A 22,154-nucleotide genomic window follows, 5' to 3' on the forward strand; every position below is an offset into this window, starting at 1 on the left:
ATCTATATGATATATAATGTGAAGAGATGGTGGTCAATGTTACTTATGTCCCGCCCACTATAGGGACATAGGCCAATTTTACACATATTTAGTATAACTTGTTGCTTTGACAGGTTAGGTTTGGTTAGTTTAGGTTTTTGTTATAGCCTACCTTGCATATACGATTACAGCGCAACATTGGGAATGATAAAAGTGAAATATTCGTTCAGTGGGCGTTGGATACTCTACATTCACCAAAGTTGTTGTGGTTGTCGTTTATGACATGATATGTTTCTATGTTAGGTTGTCTTTTGATGTTAATTAACGGCATAAGTTTGAACGTACATTATGACCGGTGATGCTCTTCAATCTAAGATAGAAGTAATAAAGTTAAATAATTAAATTAAATAGGCTAGAATCGAAAATTTATTGTGAAATACGTGTTTGTTAAAGATGAAAATCGTTACATTGTGACTATATTACATTAAGAAGATATGACATTAAATATGTGTATTATTAGATCAATTTAAGTATATATATATATATATATATATATATATATATATATATATATAATTAAGTTAATGACTTAACTTTAATGAAGAGATATTAAAGATTTTTATAAAATGAATTCAATTTCGTATGACGTGTTACGTGGATGGAAACTTACATTTAAGACTTCAATTATTGCATAAGATAAATAATTTTTATAATTTGCTCTTATTAATTTGTGTTTATTGCATGCTCGCCGGTTTGCAATTTCCATTTTATGGATGTTTTATTATTTTTTGTCTGAAAATCATTAAGAACGATGAACCTTCGTCTATTTCTTAAAATCTTCATTAGCCATATCGTTTTTCATTCTTTTATCTTTTTCTTACGTAACGACGATGCCCAGTGGGGGCAAAAGATATGTAGGCTTATAGCATATATTCGTATACAACTTACTCTCAATTTACATTGGTTTTTAATGATTTACTGAGTTATTCAGAAACATCTTAAACGCATATCCCTGTATGAAATTATCGTATATTTTAGTTATTTACATATACGACCAATTGAACAAGTTAAGGGAATTATGTTTGCACCAAAGTGTATGCATCCTGGACCAAAATTATTGGGTTTTCGTGATTTAAATACAGTTGCAATGAAGAAACGTATTCAACTAATTATGCTTGCGCCAAATATAGATGCTCCTGGACCAAATAATTTTATTTCAAGTTCTTAAATATTCTATTTAACTTAGTAGTTTCAACTGGTATTTTATGAGGTTATCATGACTAGGGTAACGGTACCTATTGTTAGTTGTTTTTATTTATATTATTAGAAAGTAAATGACGAAGTTAAACGACTAGCGCTCTAGCGACAAAGGATAGTATCTTGGAACGCCCCACAAGTTGTTCTGAAGATATTACTTCCAAAAGAAATCAATATTGATGGAGTGTTGTGTAGTAGGCTATACGAAACTGTTGGGTAACTCTCTGCACAAAATAACTTATACTATCATAATATATTGTAGGTTGTTAGATGTTTAGGCTACACATTTCTCGGCTAATGCCTAGTTCACGGACACCATTTTGAAATGATCACCTGATGTGATTCATGAAACTCCAGGGAACAATTCCCAGAATGGAGTAATTGACGTAATAATGAATATGCATTGGCAAAGATGCGATGAATTAAGCTATCTTTGGAACTATATAAAAACAGTGTATAGTATATAATCATAACAAAGCACATTTTTCTCAGAGATGTGCTACGTGTTCATGAAGTATTCAAATCGATTTCGATACATTTACCGTACCGGTATTGAATATGATTGTGCCATCCCTGTTTTCATGCAGTATTCGATACGCATTGAAAACGAATTGACTACGGAAGCTGAAGTTTCGAAAATAGTTATATTGGTTAACTAGCCGTATCCATGCACTCCGCTGCACCTGTTAGAAATAAATATAAAGTAATTGCATAATTAAAATAGTAGGTTTGATCCAGGGAACATTCGTGTTTGATAGAAGGATAAATCGTTTAATATCTTACTTAATTTAAATTGTATTTAAATAATTAAAGTGATACCACTTTGTTCCAGAGACCATTCATTTGGTGCAATGACAATTCCTTTAATATGTTTCTTAATTGTTATTACATGCAACCATAGTTTAATGAAGATTGACATATTTAGTTTTAATGTGTATACTTTATATTACTTGCTATATGTTTCCATTGAATTAAGGTAATTAACTTAATTTTAAGCATAGTTTTCTACGTCTTCAGTAAATGGCGCTTGGCCCGCTATGGTTCTGAACCCTTCAAATAACTTAAATGGTGATACAGCATATATAGTGATATGTAATTATATATATTTCTTTCGAAAATGTAAGAATTCACGACCTCCTTTGTACCATTGCCATGAAATGAATAAATGTGTTTTTTCTTCCTACTCAAAAATTTTATATTTTGCACATAGGAGTTACTGCAGGAACAACAATGCTATAATCTGAGGCAGCGGTGAAAATATATTCTATTGTAATTTTAAAACTCATTTATCTCATTAAATATCAGTGCTATCAAAATTTTGCAAAGAATAAAACTTATCGGAAATCATTTTTAAAGATACTTGTGTTATGTAACATATTTGACAAAAATCAATAATAAGCGAGGTATTTCGATTTATTTAATTCAGGCTCCCATATAACCCCCTTTTAAATAAAAAAGTTTGAATGTCATATAGCCTAAAATCTAAGTTACAATGAACTTAATTTATATTCCAATTTTCATCGAAATCCGTTCAGCTGTTATTGCGTGAAAAGGTAACAAAGATCCGACAGACAGACAGACAGACATAGAAACAAAAATTTCAAAAAAGCGATTTTCGGTTTCAGGATGGTTAATTATACATGTTAACACCAATTATTTTTGGAAAATCGAAAATTACCAGAAAAATTTTGGCTACTGATTTATTTTTAGCATAGATGACTTGTTAGGATGTTGGCCACTGCAGGCTTTAGCTATAAAGAATGTTGCGTTTTCTTAATGAGGCGCTTGAAAACTTAATATTCTGGCGTTAATGAAGAATGGGAATATTGGTTTTCAGGAAAAAACACAATATTATGTATTACAACATACCTTTTCAAGATACAAAATTTCTCTCTCTGTTTGTAAAACAGCTGACAGATCAAACAAATGACAAACGTTCACGCGTTTAACGTATTGAGATCGTATTGAATGCGATATCCGTTTTCATGCAACTCAATACGTATTGAATATCTACCGATCCCACGTTTTAGACGCGTCGACCTTGAGATTCAGATCGTTTCATGGATGTTCAATATGGTAACAAATATACGATTTGAATACTCCATGAAAACGTAGTATATCGCATTGCAACATTGCCTGTGATATTGTTATGGACCTGAGCAACTTGAAATGTCTGCCCAAAAGGAACTACATGTTTCCGCAAAAAAACTGGAAAGAGACGTCCATAAATTGCAATAGTGTAAGAATATAATAGAAATTTTCTGTTATGAGTAGTATACGTAAAGTAGACAATTACGCATTTATTTATTTAAATATTACATATTTTTTCCGGATTTTCAAATTTTTGTATAGTATTACCAATTATATTCTCTTCAATATAAACAGAACTTAGAGAAAAGAGATCAACACTTTTTTAAGTAAACTTAAAGGTTTATTTCTTGGCATAAATGATATTGGGGCATAGAATGGAAGCGATTATGAAGTTTCCTGTGGAATTGAAATGGGTAATTATGTGTAGAGTATCGCAAAAACTAGGTATAATAATTTCATCTGAGTAAGGTTATTGACGTTAACAAATTAAAAATTAAGGTAATTATGGAGTTCGATTATTTTTGACAATTTTTTTCCAAATTCCATTTTTGCCGTATTTTAGCGTCGTAAAAACGATAGAAATATTTTCATTTTTCGGAAATTTACTACAACCCAAACTACCTAACCTAAGAACACATTATTATAGGTGCTTACGACGGTAAAATAAGGCGAAAATGAAAGTTAAAAAAAATAGTCTAAAATCCATAATTACCAGCGAATATAATAAGCTCTGCAACTTACCAATTAGACGTGAAGTGGTGAATATAGAGTCTCCCAATCTGCTTTGAAAATGTCCACACTATTTTCACACGCACAACTATCACATGATTAATTAAGAACTCACGCATTTCTTAGTAGAACTTGGTTAATAAAAAACCTACTCTAACCAAATCGAACGTTCGTATCTGCGAGATGTACAACCACCACATCAGACGTCTATCCACTGCCATCCTAGATCAAAATAAAAAAAAAAGCAAATGACAGAGCCTCGAATATTGCAATCGATCGATCAATCGAACTCTACCATCCAGGAACCAATCACCCCATTGAAACCATTAATCAATGTTTGACACCTAAAACACTTTCTCTTCCAATCTGCTTTCAAAATATCCCCAACTACCAGATAACTCAGCATAATTAATTAAGTACTCGCACACAAGACACGATCCAGTTCGACTGAAGTCGAGACAAAAGACAGAACCTTCAATACTGCTGTCGATCGATCAATCGAACTCCTCCACCCACCAACCAATCACAACAACCCCCACTGAAAAACAGCCACCAATCTTCACAACGCCCGCCGAATTCAAACGTATAAATTATAATAAATTATCTAATTTTAATAAAAAAGCCACCCTAAATAAGGGTTCGAATAGATCGGCCTACTAATCAATTCATAAGGAATAATTATGAAAACCATTGTGTGACAATTTGAAAGGAAAAAGAAAACATTAAGATAAATGATACGAAAACGTAGGAAATCATTTACAATAAAAGTTTGTTGGGTACAAATGATTACTAATTATAGGTAACGATGAGATCCTATGGCATCAATCGTTGCATCAGAAAGTTGGAATTGTTTCAGTTGATTTAAAGTTTCTCGTGGGATCGCGCCACGGGCACCGAACATGAGCCCAGAAAATCTCCAATGTGTGATGAGGTATTGTGGTCCGAGATGCTGACAACACACCTCTTGTGGCTGTTGCTCATGCATCTCAAAACGGATTGTGGGATCAAGAATGACACCCTTATCCTTATGTCGATCAATTATGATGATATCAGCACGTCTAGTAGAGCCATCAGAAGACACGCAACCAACCTCCTCATAAACCTCATAGGAAGCATTCTGACAGATTGAAGATGCGATGAGAGAACGAACCGTATTATGTCTGTTGATTCGGAGCAATTCTCCATGTTTCCTTCACTTCCTACAAATAAAAAGCGAAGCACTGTGTTCTTATAAAACTACCCTATAACCAAGAGCCCTTATTTAAAAAACCGCGCTGTAGTCAAACTCCATAATTACTTACTTACGGCTTTTAACGGACCCGGAGGTTCATCCCCGCCCTCACATAAGCCTACCATTGGTCCCTGTCCTGAGCAAGATTAATCCAGTCTCTACCATCTTATCCCACCTCCCTCAAATCCATTTTAATATTATCCTCCCTTCTACGTCTCGGCATTCCCTAAGGTCTTTTTCCCTGCTGGTCTCCCAACTAACACTCTATATGCATTTCTGGATTCGCTCATACATGCTACATCCCCTGCCCATCTCAAACGTCTGGATTTAATATTCCTAATTATGTTATGTGAAGAATAAAATTAATAATAATAATAATAATAATAATAATAATAATAATAATAATAATAATAATAATGGCTTTATTTAACCTGGCAGAGTTAAGGCCGTAAGGCGTTCTCTTACACTCATTCAGGTTTAAAACCTGCTTACATAGTTGAAAATAAAACTGGATCAGAATTAAGTAATTACATACTGATACAATTTAGGTACATAATGAGATCAAAAGAGGTAGTTACATAAAAATTTACCTCATAAAGTAAAAATAAACATAGTCGAATACATATTAATGTTGTTGGGATCAAATACGAATCACATAAAAACAGAAGCCGATAATTCAATAAAAATAATGTACACAGTAAAAATAAAAATAAAGACATTAATATATATATATATATTAGATTACAATTAAGTAGGATTTACATAATTAAACCAGAAACCGACAATTGAATAAAATGTACACAAAAATAGATTAATAATAAAAAAACAACACAGTGGGATGCATATTGCCGTTAAGTGTGATAAATAAACACGATTTACATGATTACACAATAAAAATAACAAAAAAATGAATTAAAAAATAAAAATAAATACAGTTGAACACATTCCATTAAATATTTGCAACGTGTTAAGTCTGGCAACTTATCATAAGATATATTTATAATGTACATTTAAAGGAAATTAAAGTTCGGCAGTCCTTGACTTCAGGCGGCAGAGAATTCCAGTGACGAGAAGTAGCAACAGTGAAAGATGAAGAATAAAGAGATGATGTGTGGAGTGGTATTTCTAGCGTGTTATCATATTGTGACCGAGTAATGCAGTTCTGCATTGTGTAACTTTCTCCATTCTCCTGTACCTTCATCCCTCTTAGCCCCAAATATTTTCCTATGCACCTTATTCTCAAACATCCTTGGTGTGTGTTCGCACGTGCGCACAGAAATGCACATACAACGCAGATGCCGAATTATTTATCAAGCTAGTAAGTCTATCCAGATAGCTGGCATTCTGGATGTAAATTTAAGTTTCTTAATTTTCTTTTTCAGTCGTAATGGACGTGATCAAGATGGAACCTGAGTGCGACCCACTGGCTATACAGACAAGTGGTATCGCGGATGTAGAAGATAAGAAGCCTTCATCTGAGGTATATTGAGAGCAATTGTATTTATTTTCTTAATGGCTCGTTTTTAACAAAATAGCTTATGATGCAAAAACTATCGTATAACAATCCTGGGTGCCACTCTTTGCACAGAGCCAAAACCGACTAGACGATTGCTGTCCTCGCGTCACATGCCTCAACAGAGGTGCACGATTATCCTACCTGTACAGGGGTTTAGTATGGTTATCATTATCTCACTAGCCTTGATAGCTGATCCGTGGAAGCAGTTTTCACTACATATTGTATGTCCTCTAATTCCTCAGAATGTTGTGTATCGTACACTGGCCGATATGGTTTGAAATAATTTCTTCTCCCATCAAGACTCAAACCAGCTGTCATTAGATAAGACTAGTCGAGACATAATGGGTAGTGAAAGTAAAACTCAGGTACTTTCTCAAGTTTTGTACTTTGGAGTATGAGCGCTTTCTGTGACTATATAATCCTACCCGCTAGAACATAGTCATTTTTGTAAGAATAAAAGCATTCTACCTAACGCGAATATATACTCATTTCAACAGCCTTCTTAATCATTTAAACGTTAGTATATACTCGTGTTATATATCCCCTTTGACCACATTGCAATATTAAAGCTGCAAGTAATTGCATTTTGCAATTCATATTTTGCAAAATAAACTGTAATTGTTAATTATAATTAACAATGCAATCTAACCTTATCATTTCATAGTCATTCATATTTTTATAGATCTTTTTTTACGAAGAACATTTTCGTGTTTAACCAATTTACATTTCCTTTTGTGAAAAGTTAAAGGTTTATGAAGTTCTTTGGATCCACATGGTCACGTATTTTTCTATATTTTTCCATGAGGCACTACAACGTTAAAAAATTCTGAAATTTCTTCAGACTTAACTTTAAACTGAATAAAAATCAACAGATACTCAGAACTGAGCCTGCTACACACCATACTCATTATAGCACGAGAAAGAATTTATAAAATGTGAATATACTAGCTTTTATTCTTAACAAATATGAGTATGTATTCTGTACAAGATGGGCACTTGAGTATATTCTACGTATTCAAATGTTTTTATTCTTACTAACGAGAGTATTTACTAAATAAGTCTAATAGCCTGTATACTATATACTCATTTTTTTTATCACCCAATGGGTAGTAAGAATAAAACTAAAGTACTTTGTCAAGGTTTGTACTTATCAGTATAAGTTCTTCCTGTGACTATATAGTCATAACCACTAGAACATACTCATTTTCGTAAGAATAGAAACATTCTACTTAATTCTCATCTCTACAGCCTTCTTGATCCTTTAAAAGTCAGTATATCCTTAGTTATAGCTTTTAAGTAACCCGGAGGTTCATTGCTGCCTTCACATAAGCCCGCCATCGGTTCATGTCCTTAGCACGATCATTCTAATCTCTAGCATTATATCCCATCTCCCTCAAATCCATTTAATATTATCGTCCCATCTACGTCTCGGCCTCCCCAAAGGTCTTATTCCCTCCCGTCTCCCAACGAACACTGTATATTTAAATTCAGTGTCGGAATGTTGGTAAGAAACGATGTTATAGTTTTGAGTGGAGGCTGCTTAGAGTTGAAAGCGATTAATAGGAAAAAGATTGGATTGGATCGCTCTCGCCTGTTATAGCCCTCTGGACTGCATTCTGTGTTCTCAAAGTCTGCAGCGAAAAACTCAGTAGTCTGCTCAGAGGAAATTTATACTCTCAAATCTGCCGTAGAAATTCTCGAGTGTTTTCCTTTTCATTGGTTGAGTACTTCTTTGGAAAAGGGTTGGATGTAACATGTTGTGCAAGTGTTACATCCAACCTCATTGAACAGAGGTATTCAGTTGATTTATTTATATTTGAGTCCAATTGTTCCCACGAATATGGAGGGTTGAAACCTTCCACACTGACTGGATACTGTGAGAGGTCGTCCTATTTCTTGGAGTGCCTGTGAACATCTTTATATGATACATTCCCTAATTATTTTGCTCTCTATTTTGCAGGAAGGAAATTCATTACATTTGCACGTTAGTGCAATAAAGACAGAATGCATGGACGACAGGTACGAAGTGAAATCAGAGATGCCATTTGACTTGCCTATCGTGAAGAGTGAAGCTGAGGTGAGTGCAGTTTATGAAGTGTGTTGGTGGGTAGTTCTCTGTGTGTTATTTACTGGCTGATACGGCTGCTACATTCAGGGACCAGGGAATAGAATTGTTGCTCTCATTCTTTCAATTTCTTCATCCTGTAGTCATTCGTAAATCATTTCCACCGTGTTTATTGTCGTTGAGATTGCAGTCCTGAATGTTAACTAAATTATATTAACTTTAATTTTTACATCACCACTGATAATTTTTGCCTTATCATCTTTTAGTTCATTTTCTGCCCAACATAAATTGTTGTTACTATAATTTACTGCATAGTAAGTGCTTACACTTGTTAGATGCGTTGGCATAGAATTTACAGGCAAACAGTTATTTTAACTTAAATTATTTCTTTCTTTATTTACTTAAAGATTTATTGGTTTAAATGTGTACTTATTTAAATATTTATTTATTTAAATGTTTCTTTATTTAAATACTTACCTCTTTAAATAGTTACCTATTTACTTTCTTAATTAATGCTAGTTTATACTACGACACACTTGGCCAGTTTGTCCAAGTAATGTTTAATTTTGCTTAACGAATGTTAAATTAACAGTCTTTATTTTTAACGCTTTGCTAATGTTTTTTCCATTTGTTCAACATAATTTTGTTTAAGATAACCAACATTTAACTATAACGTCTGTTAGCACTATTTTAACTACTCAACAGCAGTTGGTAATGATTCTACACATGTTAGAGAATTTTTGATCGGCTAAAATTAATATTTAAATTCTATATTATAGAGTGAGTCATGAAACTTGCATAAAATGACAACCTGTTATAGTAGGCCATGCTCCATAAACAAACAGTTGACAAATGAAAGTTATAGGTGACGAGCTGAATAATAATTGACGGCTTTGCCAGAAGAAAGGCGGATAGACCTATATGCCCTTCTTCGGGAAAACGGTTTAAAATGTAGTGAATAATTCGTAGCGAAATTTTGTTTTGATTGTACTGTACATACCTGCAGGACAGGGCTGCGTGCGTGTATAACATTTTATTCTGGTGCGTTTTAAAGTCTTAGATTGCATGTATCTCAATTCGTCATATTGACGTATACGCCCTTTTTCCCGCAAACCCCTCAATTACATAGTAAGGTTATATTTCCTCATTCCTATTATGGATACGAAATACGAAAGAAATAAAATAACACTGAACAGTTCAAAGTATTTTTTAAATGTTATATTACCAGTCATATGCTAAACATTCCCTACAGAAAGACACAAAATATTAATTTCGCAACTTCTGTTCGAACAGCTGTGGAGACATCGGCCATATTTAACTAACTGTTCAACGAGTTAATTGCCCGAAATCCTATATTTAAAATTAACAAACTGTTATCAATCTGTTAAACCAAACTGTTGTTGAAAACATACAATTTTATTAATTAACAAACTGTTTAGAGTTTAACAGTCGTTAAATTTTCTAACAAAACTTGGAAAACCGGCCATAGGTTTTGTAACTTGTTCTTATTTGAATGCGGATGCGTGAATGTAATGGCGACACTGAGTTACAACACTGTAAAGTTTCAGCTGCTTGCAACTTTTCGTGAAATGAAACTGTAGTTTCGAGGTTAAACACGTCCTGATCTGTGGATTGATTTACGAAATGAAGTGAGTTATATATACGTAAACGTGTTTGTGGCATTTAAATGACACAGACTTTAAAAATAAGCAGAAAAATAGAACTGTTCCAAAGTCATTATTAAATGATTGTGATCACTTTTGGGATCTTCTGCAACTATCTCTTTCAGTAAGTTTGCAGAACATCCTAATTAATGCGATCTTCTCTTTAGCCATGCTGTAGTTTAGACTCCATATTTTCTATTTTCCTTCCTTTTTAAGGTCAGTAGTATGTATCTCTGCTACTGCTCTCGCATTTAGACAAATATCACTGAAGCAAAATACAAATGTTGTCATAAAACTACAGTACACACAAGTGTCTCCATATAAACAACTTTCCACTTCCGTGCTTTCATGAAATTAGTTGTGAGACTCAGTGTCGTCGTGTAAATTAGCCTTTACATACTTACTTAATTTCTAACTTATATAGTTACTATTTATTTATTTATATCTTTGTTTGTTTGTTTATTTATTTATTTATTCATTTGTTTATTTATTCATTCCTTTATTTATTCATTTATTTATATATTTATTTATTCATTTATTTATGTATTTATTTATTCATTTATTTATTCATTTATTTATTCATTCATTTATTCATTTACTTATTCATTCATTTGTTCATTTATTCACTTATTTATTTAGTCATTTATTTATTTATTCTTTTATTTATTTATTCATTTATTGATTTATTTATTAATTTATTTATTCGTTTATTTATTTATTTATTTATTCGTTTATTTATTTATTTATTCATTTATTTATTTATTCATTTATTTATCTATTGATTGATTGATTTATGTATTTATTTATTCATTTATTTATTAATTTATTTATTCATTTATTTAATAATTTATTGATTCATTCATTTATTTATTCATTCATTTATTCATTTATTTATATATTCATTCATTTATTCATTCAATTATTTATTTATTTATTCATTCATTTATTCATTTATTTATGTATGTATTTATTTATTCATTTATTTATTCATTCATTTATTCACTTATTCATTTATTTATTTATTCATTTATTTATTTATTCATTCATTCATTTATTCATTCAATTATTTATTTATTTTTTCATTTATTTATTTTTTCATTTATTTATTTATTCATTTATTTATCTATTGATTGATTGATTTATGTATTTATTTATTCATTTATTTAATAATTTATTGATTCATTCATTTATTTATTCATTCATTTATTTATATATTCATTCATTTATTCATTCAATTATTTATTCATTCAATTATTTATTTATTTATTCATTCATTTATTTATGTATGTATTTATTTATTCATTTATTTATTCATTCATTTATTCACTTATTCATTTATTTATTTATTCATTTATTTATTTATTCATTCATTTATTCATTCAATTATTTATTTATTTTTTCATTTATTTATTTATTCATTTATTCATTCATTTATTAATTAATTAATTAATTTATTTATTTATCTAGTTATTTGTTTATTTATTTATTCATTTATTTATTCTTTCATTTATTCATTTATTTATTCATTCATTTATTTATACATTTATTCATTCATTTATTCATTTATTTATTTATTTATTCATTTATTTATCTATTGATTTATTTATTTATTTATTCATTCATTCATTCATTCATTCATTTATTTATTCATTTATTTATTTATCATGCCAGAGAATCAGTCCCATTCCAAGGCTTATTGTATGGTTTCGTAACAAGCTGTTTTTAACGGTGATGGGTTGTTAGCCCTTATCTTAATAGATGTAATGATAGATATATCTAAAAATGGCCAACCTTCGCATCCTAAATGAGAGTTGAATGTTTTTATTTCTTTAGACATAAAGAATTTGATGAATGGCATAGTGCAAGTCATACATAACTACGTTATTCATGTTGTTAAACAATTTTAGTGACATAAGAATAACATTCAGCTTGCATCTCGACTGGCATTCTCGTAGGTGATAATTATAAAAAAAAAAAAGAACAAAGACAAAAAAGAAAAACCGTTGTCATTGGGTCACACATATTTCCTAGAGGTCATCAATTTCACTGAAGTGTAATGGAAAACTTATGAATTTGAAACATTTGAAATCAGTAGACATTCTGAATAAGAAACAATCCATAAGATATGGGACCACCAAACACAGAGTGGCCGATATCCATTTAAGGGGTTAGGTATAGGTTACAGCAGTAAAATTCTGAAAATATTGAACATTTTTTTGCTCCATTGCTGTAACTTGTACCATAATGAATATTAGTAGGTGTAAGACATTGTCGTTCTGCTATATGAACAAAATGTAGTATACAATTTTTTTCAAAAACAAAAATGATGACAATTCAGTGTGCAGTGATGAAGCATTTCCCTCATATCTCAGACACTGTTCAACTCTTTAATGCTCTCTCTCTCTTTTTTAATTTATTTCTGAAATGTTTGCAGATAATGCTCTTTCAACTACGTTCCTTAATAAACAATATTTTTATTTTATGTAAAGCAATATTTGACCATTTTTTGTAATGAACTTATTTTTTATCAGAGAATCTATGCAAATAGAGAAGTGATTTTGCATCATTTAATACTATGACATGAATATATACACAAATAATATCGTCACAGAGTGTTGGATAGTTTTTGAGTTATTAGGGAAACATTTCTTGCAAATGTAATTTACGGGAATTTAGCGTTAAAAAATCTTTTATGTATTTTGTACATGTCTTGAAACCAAAAATCACGTTCTTGTGTTTACAAAAAAAGCAACCATTATTAGGATTGCTACCAGTATGAGAAATTTGATCTCCAAACTCATGCTTATGAGCTGGTATGAGAAGTAACATTTCAAACAAAAAAACTTTTTTTTTTTTTTTTTCAGTAAATCATACTGGAATAATTTGTGCATTAAACAAAAAATATTTTGAACAATCAATTTTTTTTAAAGTCTTTAGTTAAAATCAGTACTGATGACAAAAGTCGTTTTACTTCGTTTAAAGATTTCAACATTGCTTTCCTTTAATCCGTTTTGTCAGTCTGTAAATCAGTACTCTAGACAAAAATCCTTTTACTTCATTTAAAGACACTCGTAGGAAGTTCAATATGGAACAGATTTCAATGTTACTCTCCATTAATGTGTTTTGTCAGACTGTAAATCAGTACTCTAGACGAAAATCGTTTTACTTCACTTAAAGACACTCATAGGAAGTTCAATATGGAACAGATTTCAACGTTACTTTCCTTTAATCTGTTTTGTCAGTCTGTAAATCAGTACTCAAGACAAAAATCCTTTTACTTCATTTAAAGACACTCATACGAAGTTCAATATGGAACAGATTTCAACGTTACTTCCCTTTAATCTGTTTTGTCAGACTGTAAATCAGTACTCAAGACGGAAATCGTTTTACTTCACTTAAAGACACTCATAGGAAGTTTAATATGGAACAGATTTCAACATTACTCTCTATTAATCTGTTTTGTCAGACTGTAAATCAGTACTCAAGACAAAAATCGTTTTACTTCATTTAAAGACACTCGTATCAAGTTTAATATGGAACAGATTTCAACGTTAATCTCCTTTGGTTTGTTCTGCGACTCTGTGACAATTAAATTAAACCTATTGAAGTTTGCTCAGCATCCACACTATTGGTAGGTGGCCAGATGCACAGAATAGCTGCATAGGCAAAGGATGGATATTTTAATTTCTATTATTAATAAGACTTGCAGGCAGTCAACCACTGATTTGTCACAAATGTAGGTTATTAAATATTTATAAAAATAATCATAGCCACATAAAAGTCTGAGTAATAGGGATATCTTATGCAAAGTTTTACCGTCAGTTGGCAGGAGTGTTCCACGCGGCGCAACATGTTGTAGGGCTATGCTTTGTCATATGCTACAGTTGATCATGTTTTTCCACTTGTTGGTTTTCTGTGCGTGTCAAAATTATATTTACAATTATTTTGCATAACCTAATATAATTTAATATAATTCAGTATTTTCTTACGTCATAATTTAATTTAATTTACAATAAATAATAACGTAAATCTGTATAATATTGAGCGATTTCCCGAGATGGGTGGGGAAATTGCAGTATGCAGAATATAAATACGAGTAAATTGAATGTTCATGAACATAAACGAGAACTTTGAGAACAATATGTACGAATAAAAAGATAGGGAATATGTCGAAAGTGTTATTGCCCTCTTTAATCATTAGTATTTAAGAACCGTACGCTAAAACAGGATACGCAGCCACCAATGTGTTTTTTTTTTATAGGGAAGAGATTGTCGATATTGAATTCCTTGTATTTTTTCTGTAGTTGCAGAAAGATCAAATGCAATTTAGTATAGGATGATATAAAATGATCGCAATAGTATCACGATTAGTAGTATGTTTTGTAGGTTAAGGATATGCAGTTTTGAATACTGTGTGGGATGATTTGAAAATTTGAAGTTAAAACATGGCTTTAATAATTAGGGTACAGTACATTAAAAACATTATTCACGAAATGGATTTCACTAGAGATCTTCCTGGATAATAAACATTCCAGTTTATCGAGAGTTCACTGCAGGCGTAAACTTCGGAGACTCCTACAACTACTGCTTATAATTTAAGCTGACATGGCTCGCTGTCGAGGTTGCGTATGTTTTTATTAATTTTTCTTTTTCCTCTTCCAAACTGAAACTATGGTCAACATTTCCTTACTTGAAGTAGTTACTTTTATTTAATAGCTAGCACTTTCGAGGCCCAATTTTATTACTTATATTTTTTAAGGTTTAAAGCATATATTCAGAATATTTCGGGACCTGACTGAAGACAAAAAGCTTTCCCTGGTTTTTACATATAGGAACATAGCAAAAATTTGTCATTTTTAGTTGTTTTAAGAGTGTTTAATATACTAATACACTACGTATATCCTCAATGTTCACATACCGAAAAACAAATGCACACGCAAAGTGCATCCCTCATAGTACACGTGCGCTATCTGTTGGTGCTAGTTCAGGATATCCCTACTAGTATCCTACATGTGTAGAAATTCGAAGCTCTCGTGACAGAATTGACTAATCTTTCCAACACTTTAAAGATTCCCAGGAATTTGAAATTCTTTTGTTTTATTAATGCTAGTGTGTTTAATTGAATCATATAAAGTACTTCCTGGTGATTCACAAATGTCTAAAATAGGTCCTCACATCCTTCATCAAATTTATCCATTAGTGACTTTACCATAAGGATTGGATCAGTTGCAAATTTATACTCCCTGACATGTCTGGTTCTCACTTGTGAGCATCTTAGAAAATGGTGCGAGAATCTTTGTTATTTTGTTTGAATTAACTCATTGTGGTACAAAATGTACTTAACGCACGATATTTGCTACAAAATTCCAGTATTTTTTAATTTCCTTTTTGTATTTAATTCCATATCATATTTTTGCCAACAATGCTTATATTTTCTACTGCTTTCGGTAAGATTTACATTCAAATCTGAGGTATATAAACTACAATCGATTGATAGTTCCTGTATTATTGTCCTGTGTGTCTATTTTACATAATCTTCTCCCACAGGAAGTGTTTTGTGGGTTGGATCAAGTGAAGGAGGAGGTCAAACTGGAAGTAACAGCAGAAGAGAATGAAATTTTAGCTGAGAGGTGAGTGAAATATATGAGTCTGTACTTTGTCGTTGGTTTCACTGCTTTATTTAAACCATAAATATATTTGTACTTTCAGCGTGATTATTGTTCGTATGAAAACTTCAGTATACCTTGCAGACATAAATGCCATGAATTATAAGATATCCTATCACTATCACGAAACCTGACCTACCATTACTAAAACTACTGGAGCTGATGTTGCTGGCGTCAAAGAAAATACCTATGCATAGACCTGCTTCACCTTATCACGTTTATTGCAGGACAATTTACTGATCTCTTTCATAGACCAATGGCATGTTCTCAGGAAATTTGGTTTCCATTTTTTTCTGACACTTGATCATGCATTTCTAATATACTTTTGTTTATAACGTTGAACGAAATGAGTTTTACTTCCTTCAGTCATTCTTCTCTGCTACAGAACCCACACTGATCCTAAGTTCAAACAAAGAAATTAATAAATCTGAAAGGATTTGAATTTTTGGATTTATTAAATGCATAATTTTCTTTTCTGTCTCCTCTTCCCATTAAACGTGGAGTTTGTTGCGTCCATTTATGAATGTGTGCAAACTAAATTTGGTTTCCAATCTCTCTTCACCAATCAGTTTTCCTCCATGTAATCGAGATGTTAATGCAATTTAATTTTCTCTATGCATTATCCAGTTATTCACAGGTTTAATTTTGCATTCATCCGTAATTATTTGACTTTTGATTATATGCCTTTGTGATATTTGTGTGCTTCTTAAAATCTTCATTTCTGTTCCTTCATTTAACTCTTTAGGTTTTTGTGATATATCTCCGGTTTTACATCAATAACTATGTACAAGTTTAACAAGTTTTGATGTCCTTAAAATTCTTATTACCTAATGTCGCAGTACTGGGGCAATTTCCAATTTTTGTTAGTATTTTCTTGCTGTGACGGATAGATGGATGGAAAGATAGAGGCAGGCAGGCAAACAGGCAAAAGCAGACAATGCTGGAAACATTAAAAGAGTGTATAACAACGTCAAAACGAAATATACTGCTAATTATTAATAAAATATTCCTCAAGATCATAAAGAGGATTTGCCTTCAATTTAGTTCTGAGCTACCTTTTAGAAGATTCGTTTAGACAGGGTGATTCAGACCACCCGTAAGTCATTTATTTCGGAAACTAGTGCATTAAAATTTTCGAGACTAAAATATTTATGACTAAAGCACATGTGAACTTTCACTTGAGCTTGATTTCATCAATCAATCTTAACAGGAAGTAGGGTCAGTGGCGTATCACTTTAAAATTTCAAATGGGAGTCGGGGTCAAATAGGGTACCATTTGATAGAGCTCTTCAAAACAAACAACTTTCATAGGAAACGTTTTTATTATTTCCTATACTTTCAATGAGAAAACGTACGAAAAGATAATGCCATTAATACTGAGAAATGTTACGAGACAAAAATGTATTTTAGTCACTGACAGTGTTAGAAGAAGAGTACGGGTGTGTGCTGCTCAGAACGGCAGACAGTTTGAACATTTGTAAACATTAATGACATTGTCCAGTTTCCAGTGACATCTGTCAACATTGTCTTGTTTACATTTTCGTATTGTAACATTTCTCAATATTGATGGCATTATCTTTTCGTACCTTTTCTCATTGAAAGATTAGGAATTAATAAAAACGTTTCCTGTGAAAGTTGTTTGTTTTGAAGTGCTCTATCAAATGGTATCATATTTGATCACTACTCCGATTTGAAATTTTAAAGGGATACGCCACTGACCCTACTTCCTGTTAAGATTGATTGATGAAATCAAGCTCAAGTGAAAGTTCACATGTGCTTTAGTTAAAAATATTTTTGTCTCGAAAATTTTAATGCTTTAGTGTCCGAAATAAACGACTTAACAGTGGTCCGAATCACCCATTGCTTTTTTGTACGTTTTCTCATTGAAAGATTAGGAATTAATAAAAACGTTTCCTGTGAAAGTTGTTTGTTTTGAAGAGCTCTATCAAATGGTATCATATTTGATCACTACTCCGATTTGAAATTTTAAAGTGATACGCCACTGACCCTACTTCCTGTTAAGATTGATTGATGAAATGAAGCTCAAGTGAAAGATCACATGTGCTTTAGTCATCAATATTTTTGTCTCGAAAATTTTAATGCACTAGTTTCCGGAATAAATTACTGTTACGGATGGTCTGAATCACTCTGTATAAGAAGGTAATCTACTTTAAAGTCTTATTGCTCCCGTATCAAAGCTGTTTTGAGTGATACTATATTTATTCTTATTAGGATAGCTATTATTTCTGTTATGGTTGGAACAATCATGAAGGTAACAATTTGCTGATGAATTTAGAATTTTTTTCGTCATATAAATGAGACAGGTCAACACATATATCAATGGCAAAGTAAATACTATACGCAACTTGATAAAAAGTGGTTTACAATGCGATCTTAATGATGTTACTTCTCATTTAATGTGTTCAGGTAAAGTCAATGCCTAGATATTTAAATTAGTTGCTCTGTTATGTTAAGATATTTCTAATTTTCGTGTTGTAGGTTATTTTCACGGTACTAACGCCTTAGTTCTATTTCCTGAAATTTCCATCGTATATTCGCTTGGTCTTTGTCAAAAATTGCAGGAGTAGTATTCGTAAATTATCTTCAGAATGTGCTAAAAGTGCTATGTCGTCTGCACACTTGAATTAAAATTGTTATTACTTATCTCAGTTCCATTTTTTACTAATTTATTTGACTTTACTGTATTGAGAAATGCTGTGGTCAGTAATTGTACAGTGATAAATAATTTAATTTTATAATAATGCATGAAATCAATAATGCTCTTGTATGATCACGATATATTAAAATTTATTAAGAGATTAAAAAGCAACAGATATGTTTAGGGGCTACTGCCACCCCATCTTCGGTGTTGAAAATAATTGTTTAATTTTCTTGTAATTTCAACTGTACCGAGATTGAACAAGGTACGTCATATGGACTATCCATGTCTGATTCCATTCTTGCCTAAAATTTCTTTAGATAAATTGTTTATTGCCTTACTTACTGTCATATTTGTATATATTTCTTTCATAACCTTTTTTTTTTTTCATTTCATTTATTCTATTTCATAGATCTTGAAGGTGTAAGATGTTGGAACAAGTTAATATTTATACAATTTTTAGCGAGTTGAAGTAATTTATTATTGTTATTATTATTATTATTATTTTTATTTTCCTCGCTGTTATTTATATTCGCTTTACCATCTTTGGTCATATCGCGACTTAATCTTTGTTTCAAATCCGAAGGCCTGTATACTATTGTTGAGATTAGTTCTATTGTTGTGATCTAGATGGCGACTGTATATATGTTACTGATTTATTATGAATATGATTTCGTCGGTGATGAATGTGGCCGGTGATTCCAGAGATGTGGCCCGAATTTCCTGGCACATGCCTAACGGTTGAGGAAAAACCCTGAAAAACCTCAACCAGGTAATTCAACCCGACCGGGAATCGAACCCGGGCCCTCTGCGTAAGAGACCAGCATGCTGGTTGTTATTATTACTGCATTATTTTTATTTTTTGTTATAAACATTGCTATTATTACTCTTTTTTGTTATTATTATAATGATTAATATTGTTATTACAATCATAATTATTAATAATTTTATTATTATTATTATTATTATTATCATTATTGTTGTTATTATTATTATTATTATTATTATTATTATTATTATTATTGTTGTTGTTATTATACTTCAGTAATGAGGTTATTGACAGTCCTGTTGAACCCTATCTCCAAACAAGAGTGTCTAGAGTGCTTTACAGACCTCCGGACTCGTGGCACTTTATTTCCACAACACATAAATTAGAACTGAGAAGAGAACTTGATTAAATTACATTGGTGGAATTCGAAATGGTATTGACAAAAATTACGTACAAATAAATCAGAAGAAGTTATACTAAATTTAGAACTTTGAAGTACAGAAGACAAAAATTCTCTCATAGATTTCTTTCATTACTCAACGAAATATGTTAATACAAAAAATGATTAATAAAGTCCTTCAATAACTGTCATAGTTTATTAGACTAATGAATTATACAAATAAAAACATTAGGTCATAGATATAATTGAAATGTGGCTAGTGCTTTCGCCGTGTATGGCATCATCAGGTGTAAAGGAATAACATATCAATATTATGAACATAATAGTACATTATGCAACGAGCCTATAATGATGGTAATTAAGATGCGAGGATGTTTATGAAACGAGCGCAAGCGTGTTTCATAATTTTCACACGAGCGTCTTAATTACCATTATAGGCAAGTTTCATACGCCTTTTTATACTCTACTATATTTCTAACTTGAAATTATTCATAAGTATTCATGTTATTCTTATGTGAATGGGAAGGGAACTGACCTTGTGCAATCTCGTAAATTGTGAGGTGTGCGCAGACGCGACAGTATTGATTTTTTCCCTGTAACGAATGTCGGCGACCTTGATATAATCTCGTTAAACTTGATATAACCTTGAAATTGAATTCGACATTGAAAAACGAGATGACAAATTGAATTTATTTGAATATTATTGACATTTAACGCTAATTATTATAGTAACAGAACATAACCTTCTCCGACAGTATTGGATTTCCAGCCTGCGTGACGTTTTGCTCGTTGTCTTTCGATTGCATATCCGACAATAATCGAAAACCTGAACTTTAATGATTAGGTGTACTTTAATGACATGCATTAAAGGACTGCTACCACGTGTATAATTACTACATTTCGGCATGGTCGAGCATAAAAACATTAACAGTGTGAAAATATATTATAGCCTTGCAAAATACATGAAGATTTATAAAATGATTGGTTAAAACAATGTCATATGGCTAACAGCGAAACACAGAATTGCGAGCAAAACCAAATATTTGCATGTGTAATTATTTACAAAATTAGTTTTCAATATTTTGAATGTAAGTAATGAATATTCTTAGAAAGTCAATGTATTAAAACTCAAATTAAAATATATAGTGTATCATAATGTCCATGTAGTATTCCTTGTGATTTAGACATTCCTTCCGCTAATGGCACATATAATTGTCAGCGTTGCAGCTGCCCATACAACAATCTGCGAAAATATTCCACAAGAGGATCTGCATACAGACGACAAGAAATACGATTGTGGCGTTTGCGGAAAGTGTTTTCCAGACTCTGCAAGTCTCAAAAGCCATGGCCTATTACACGCAGGGAACAAGCGATTCAGTTGCGATGTGTGTGGAAAGTGTTTTTCGCGCTCGGCAAATCTCAATATGCATTCACGCGTGCACACAGTGAAGAAAAGTTTTTAGTTGTGACATGTGTGGAAAGTGTTTTTCTCACTCGGGAGATTTCAAGAAGCATTTAAGCGTACACACAGGCGAGAAGCCATTCAGTTGTGATTTGTGTGGAAAGTTTTTTTCGCGCCTGACAAATCTGAATACGCATTCACGCGTACACACAGGCCTCAAGCCGTTCAGTTGTGATGTGTGCGGCAAATGTTTTTCGCACTCTGGTTGCCTCAAAAGGCATTCACGCTTACACACAGGTGAAAAACCCTTTAATTGTGACATTTGTGGCAGAAGTTTTTCGTATCCGGGGAGTCTGAAACTACATTTACGCATACACACGGGTGAGAGACCATACAAGTGCGATGTTTGTGGGAAGTGCTACACTGAATCGAGTCATTTAAAGACTCATGCACGCGTGCATACTGGTGAAAAACCATACAAGTGCAATGACTGTGGGAAGAACTTTACGGAGTCCGGTCATCTGAAAAGACACGCACGCTTGCACAAGCGACAAACCTTGCAAGAGGCATATCTTTGGCAACATTTACGTGGAATAGAGTCCCCTCTAAGCGCATGTGTGGAATATAGGAGCTGTGATTTCGGAACTAGTGACAAACCTGTCTCAGGGCTTCAAATCACGCCCCATCTGTGAAGTGTGTGGATCAGTGATACTGTGTGGAAATCTT

General features: G+C 32.0%; 1 protein-coding gene across 4 annotated transcripts in view; it reads left to right on the plus strand.

Annotated features, from left to right (window-relative positions):
• Window positions 1-22,154, plus strand: part of LOC138691769 (gastrula zinc finger protein XlCGF28.1-like) — a 218,554-nt gene that overhangs the window by 728 nt on the left and 195,672 nt on the right. For 2 of the 4 annotated variants that reach the window (XM_069814140.1, XM_069814139.1), the window contains exons 2-4: window positions 6,670-6,767; window positions 8,764-8,880; window positions 16,080-16,162. In XM_069814140.1, the coding sequence (XP_069670241.1) occupies window positions 6,675-6,767; window positions 8,764-8,880; window positions 16,080-16,162 (293 nt within the window). In that variant the 5' untranslated portion in view covers window positions 6,670-6,674. Of the gene's footprint in view, window positions 1-6,669; window positions 6,768-8,763; window positions 8,881-16,079; window positions 16,163-22,154 lie in introns of those variants that run through there. The other 2 variants (XM_069814126.1, XM_069814130.1) reach the window with 2 other exon arrangements.

Source organism: Periplaneta americana, chromosome 16 (assembly GCF_040183065.1).
Source record: "Periplaneta americana isolate PAMFEO1 chromosome 16, P.americana_PAMFEO1_priV1, whole genome shotgun sequence".
NCBI classification, from domain to species: Eukaryota; Metazoa; Arthropoda; class Insecta; order Blattodea; family Blattidae; genus Periplaneta; species Periplaneta americana.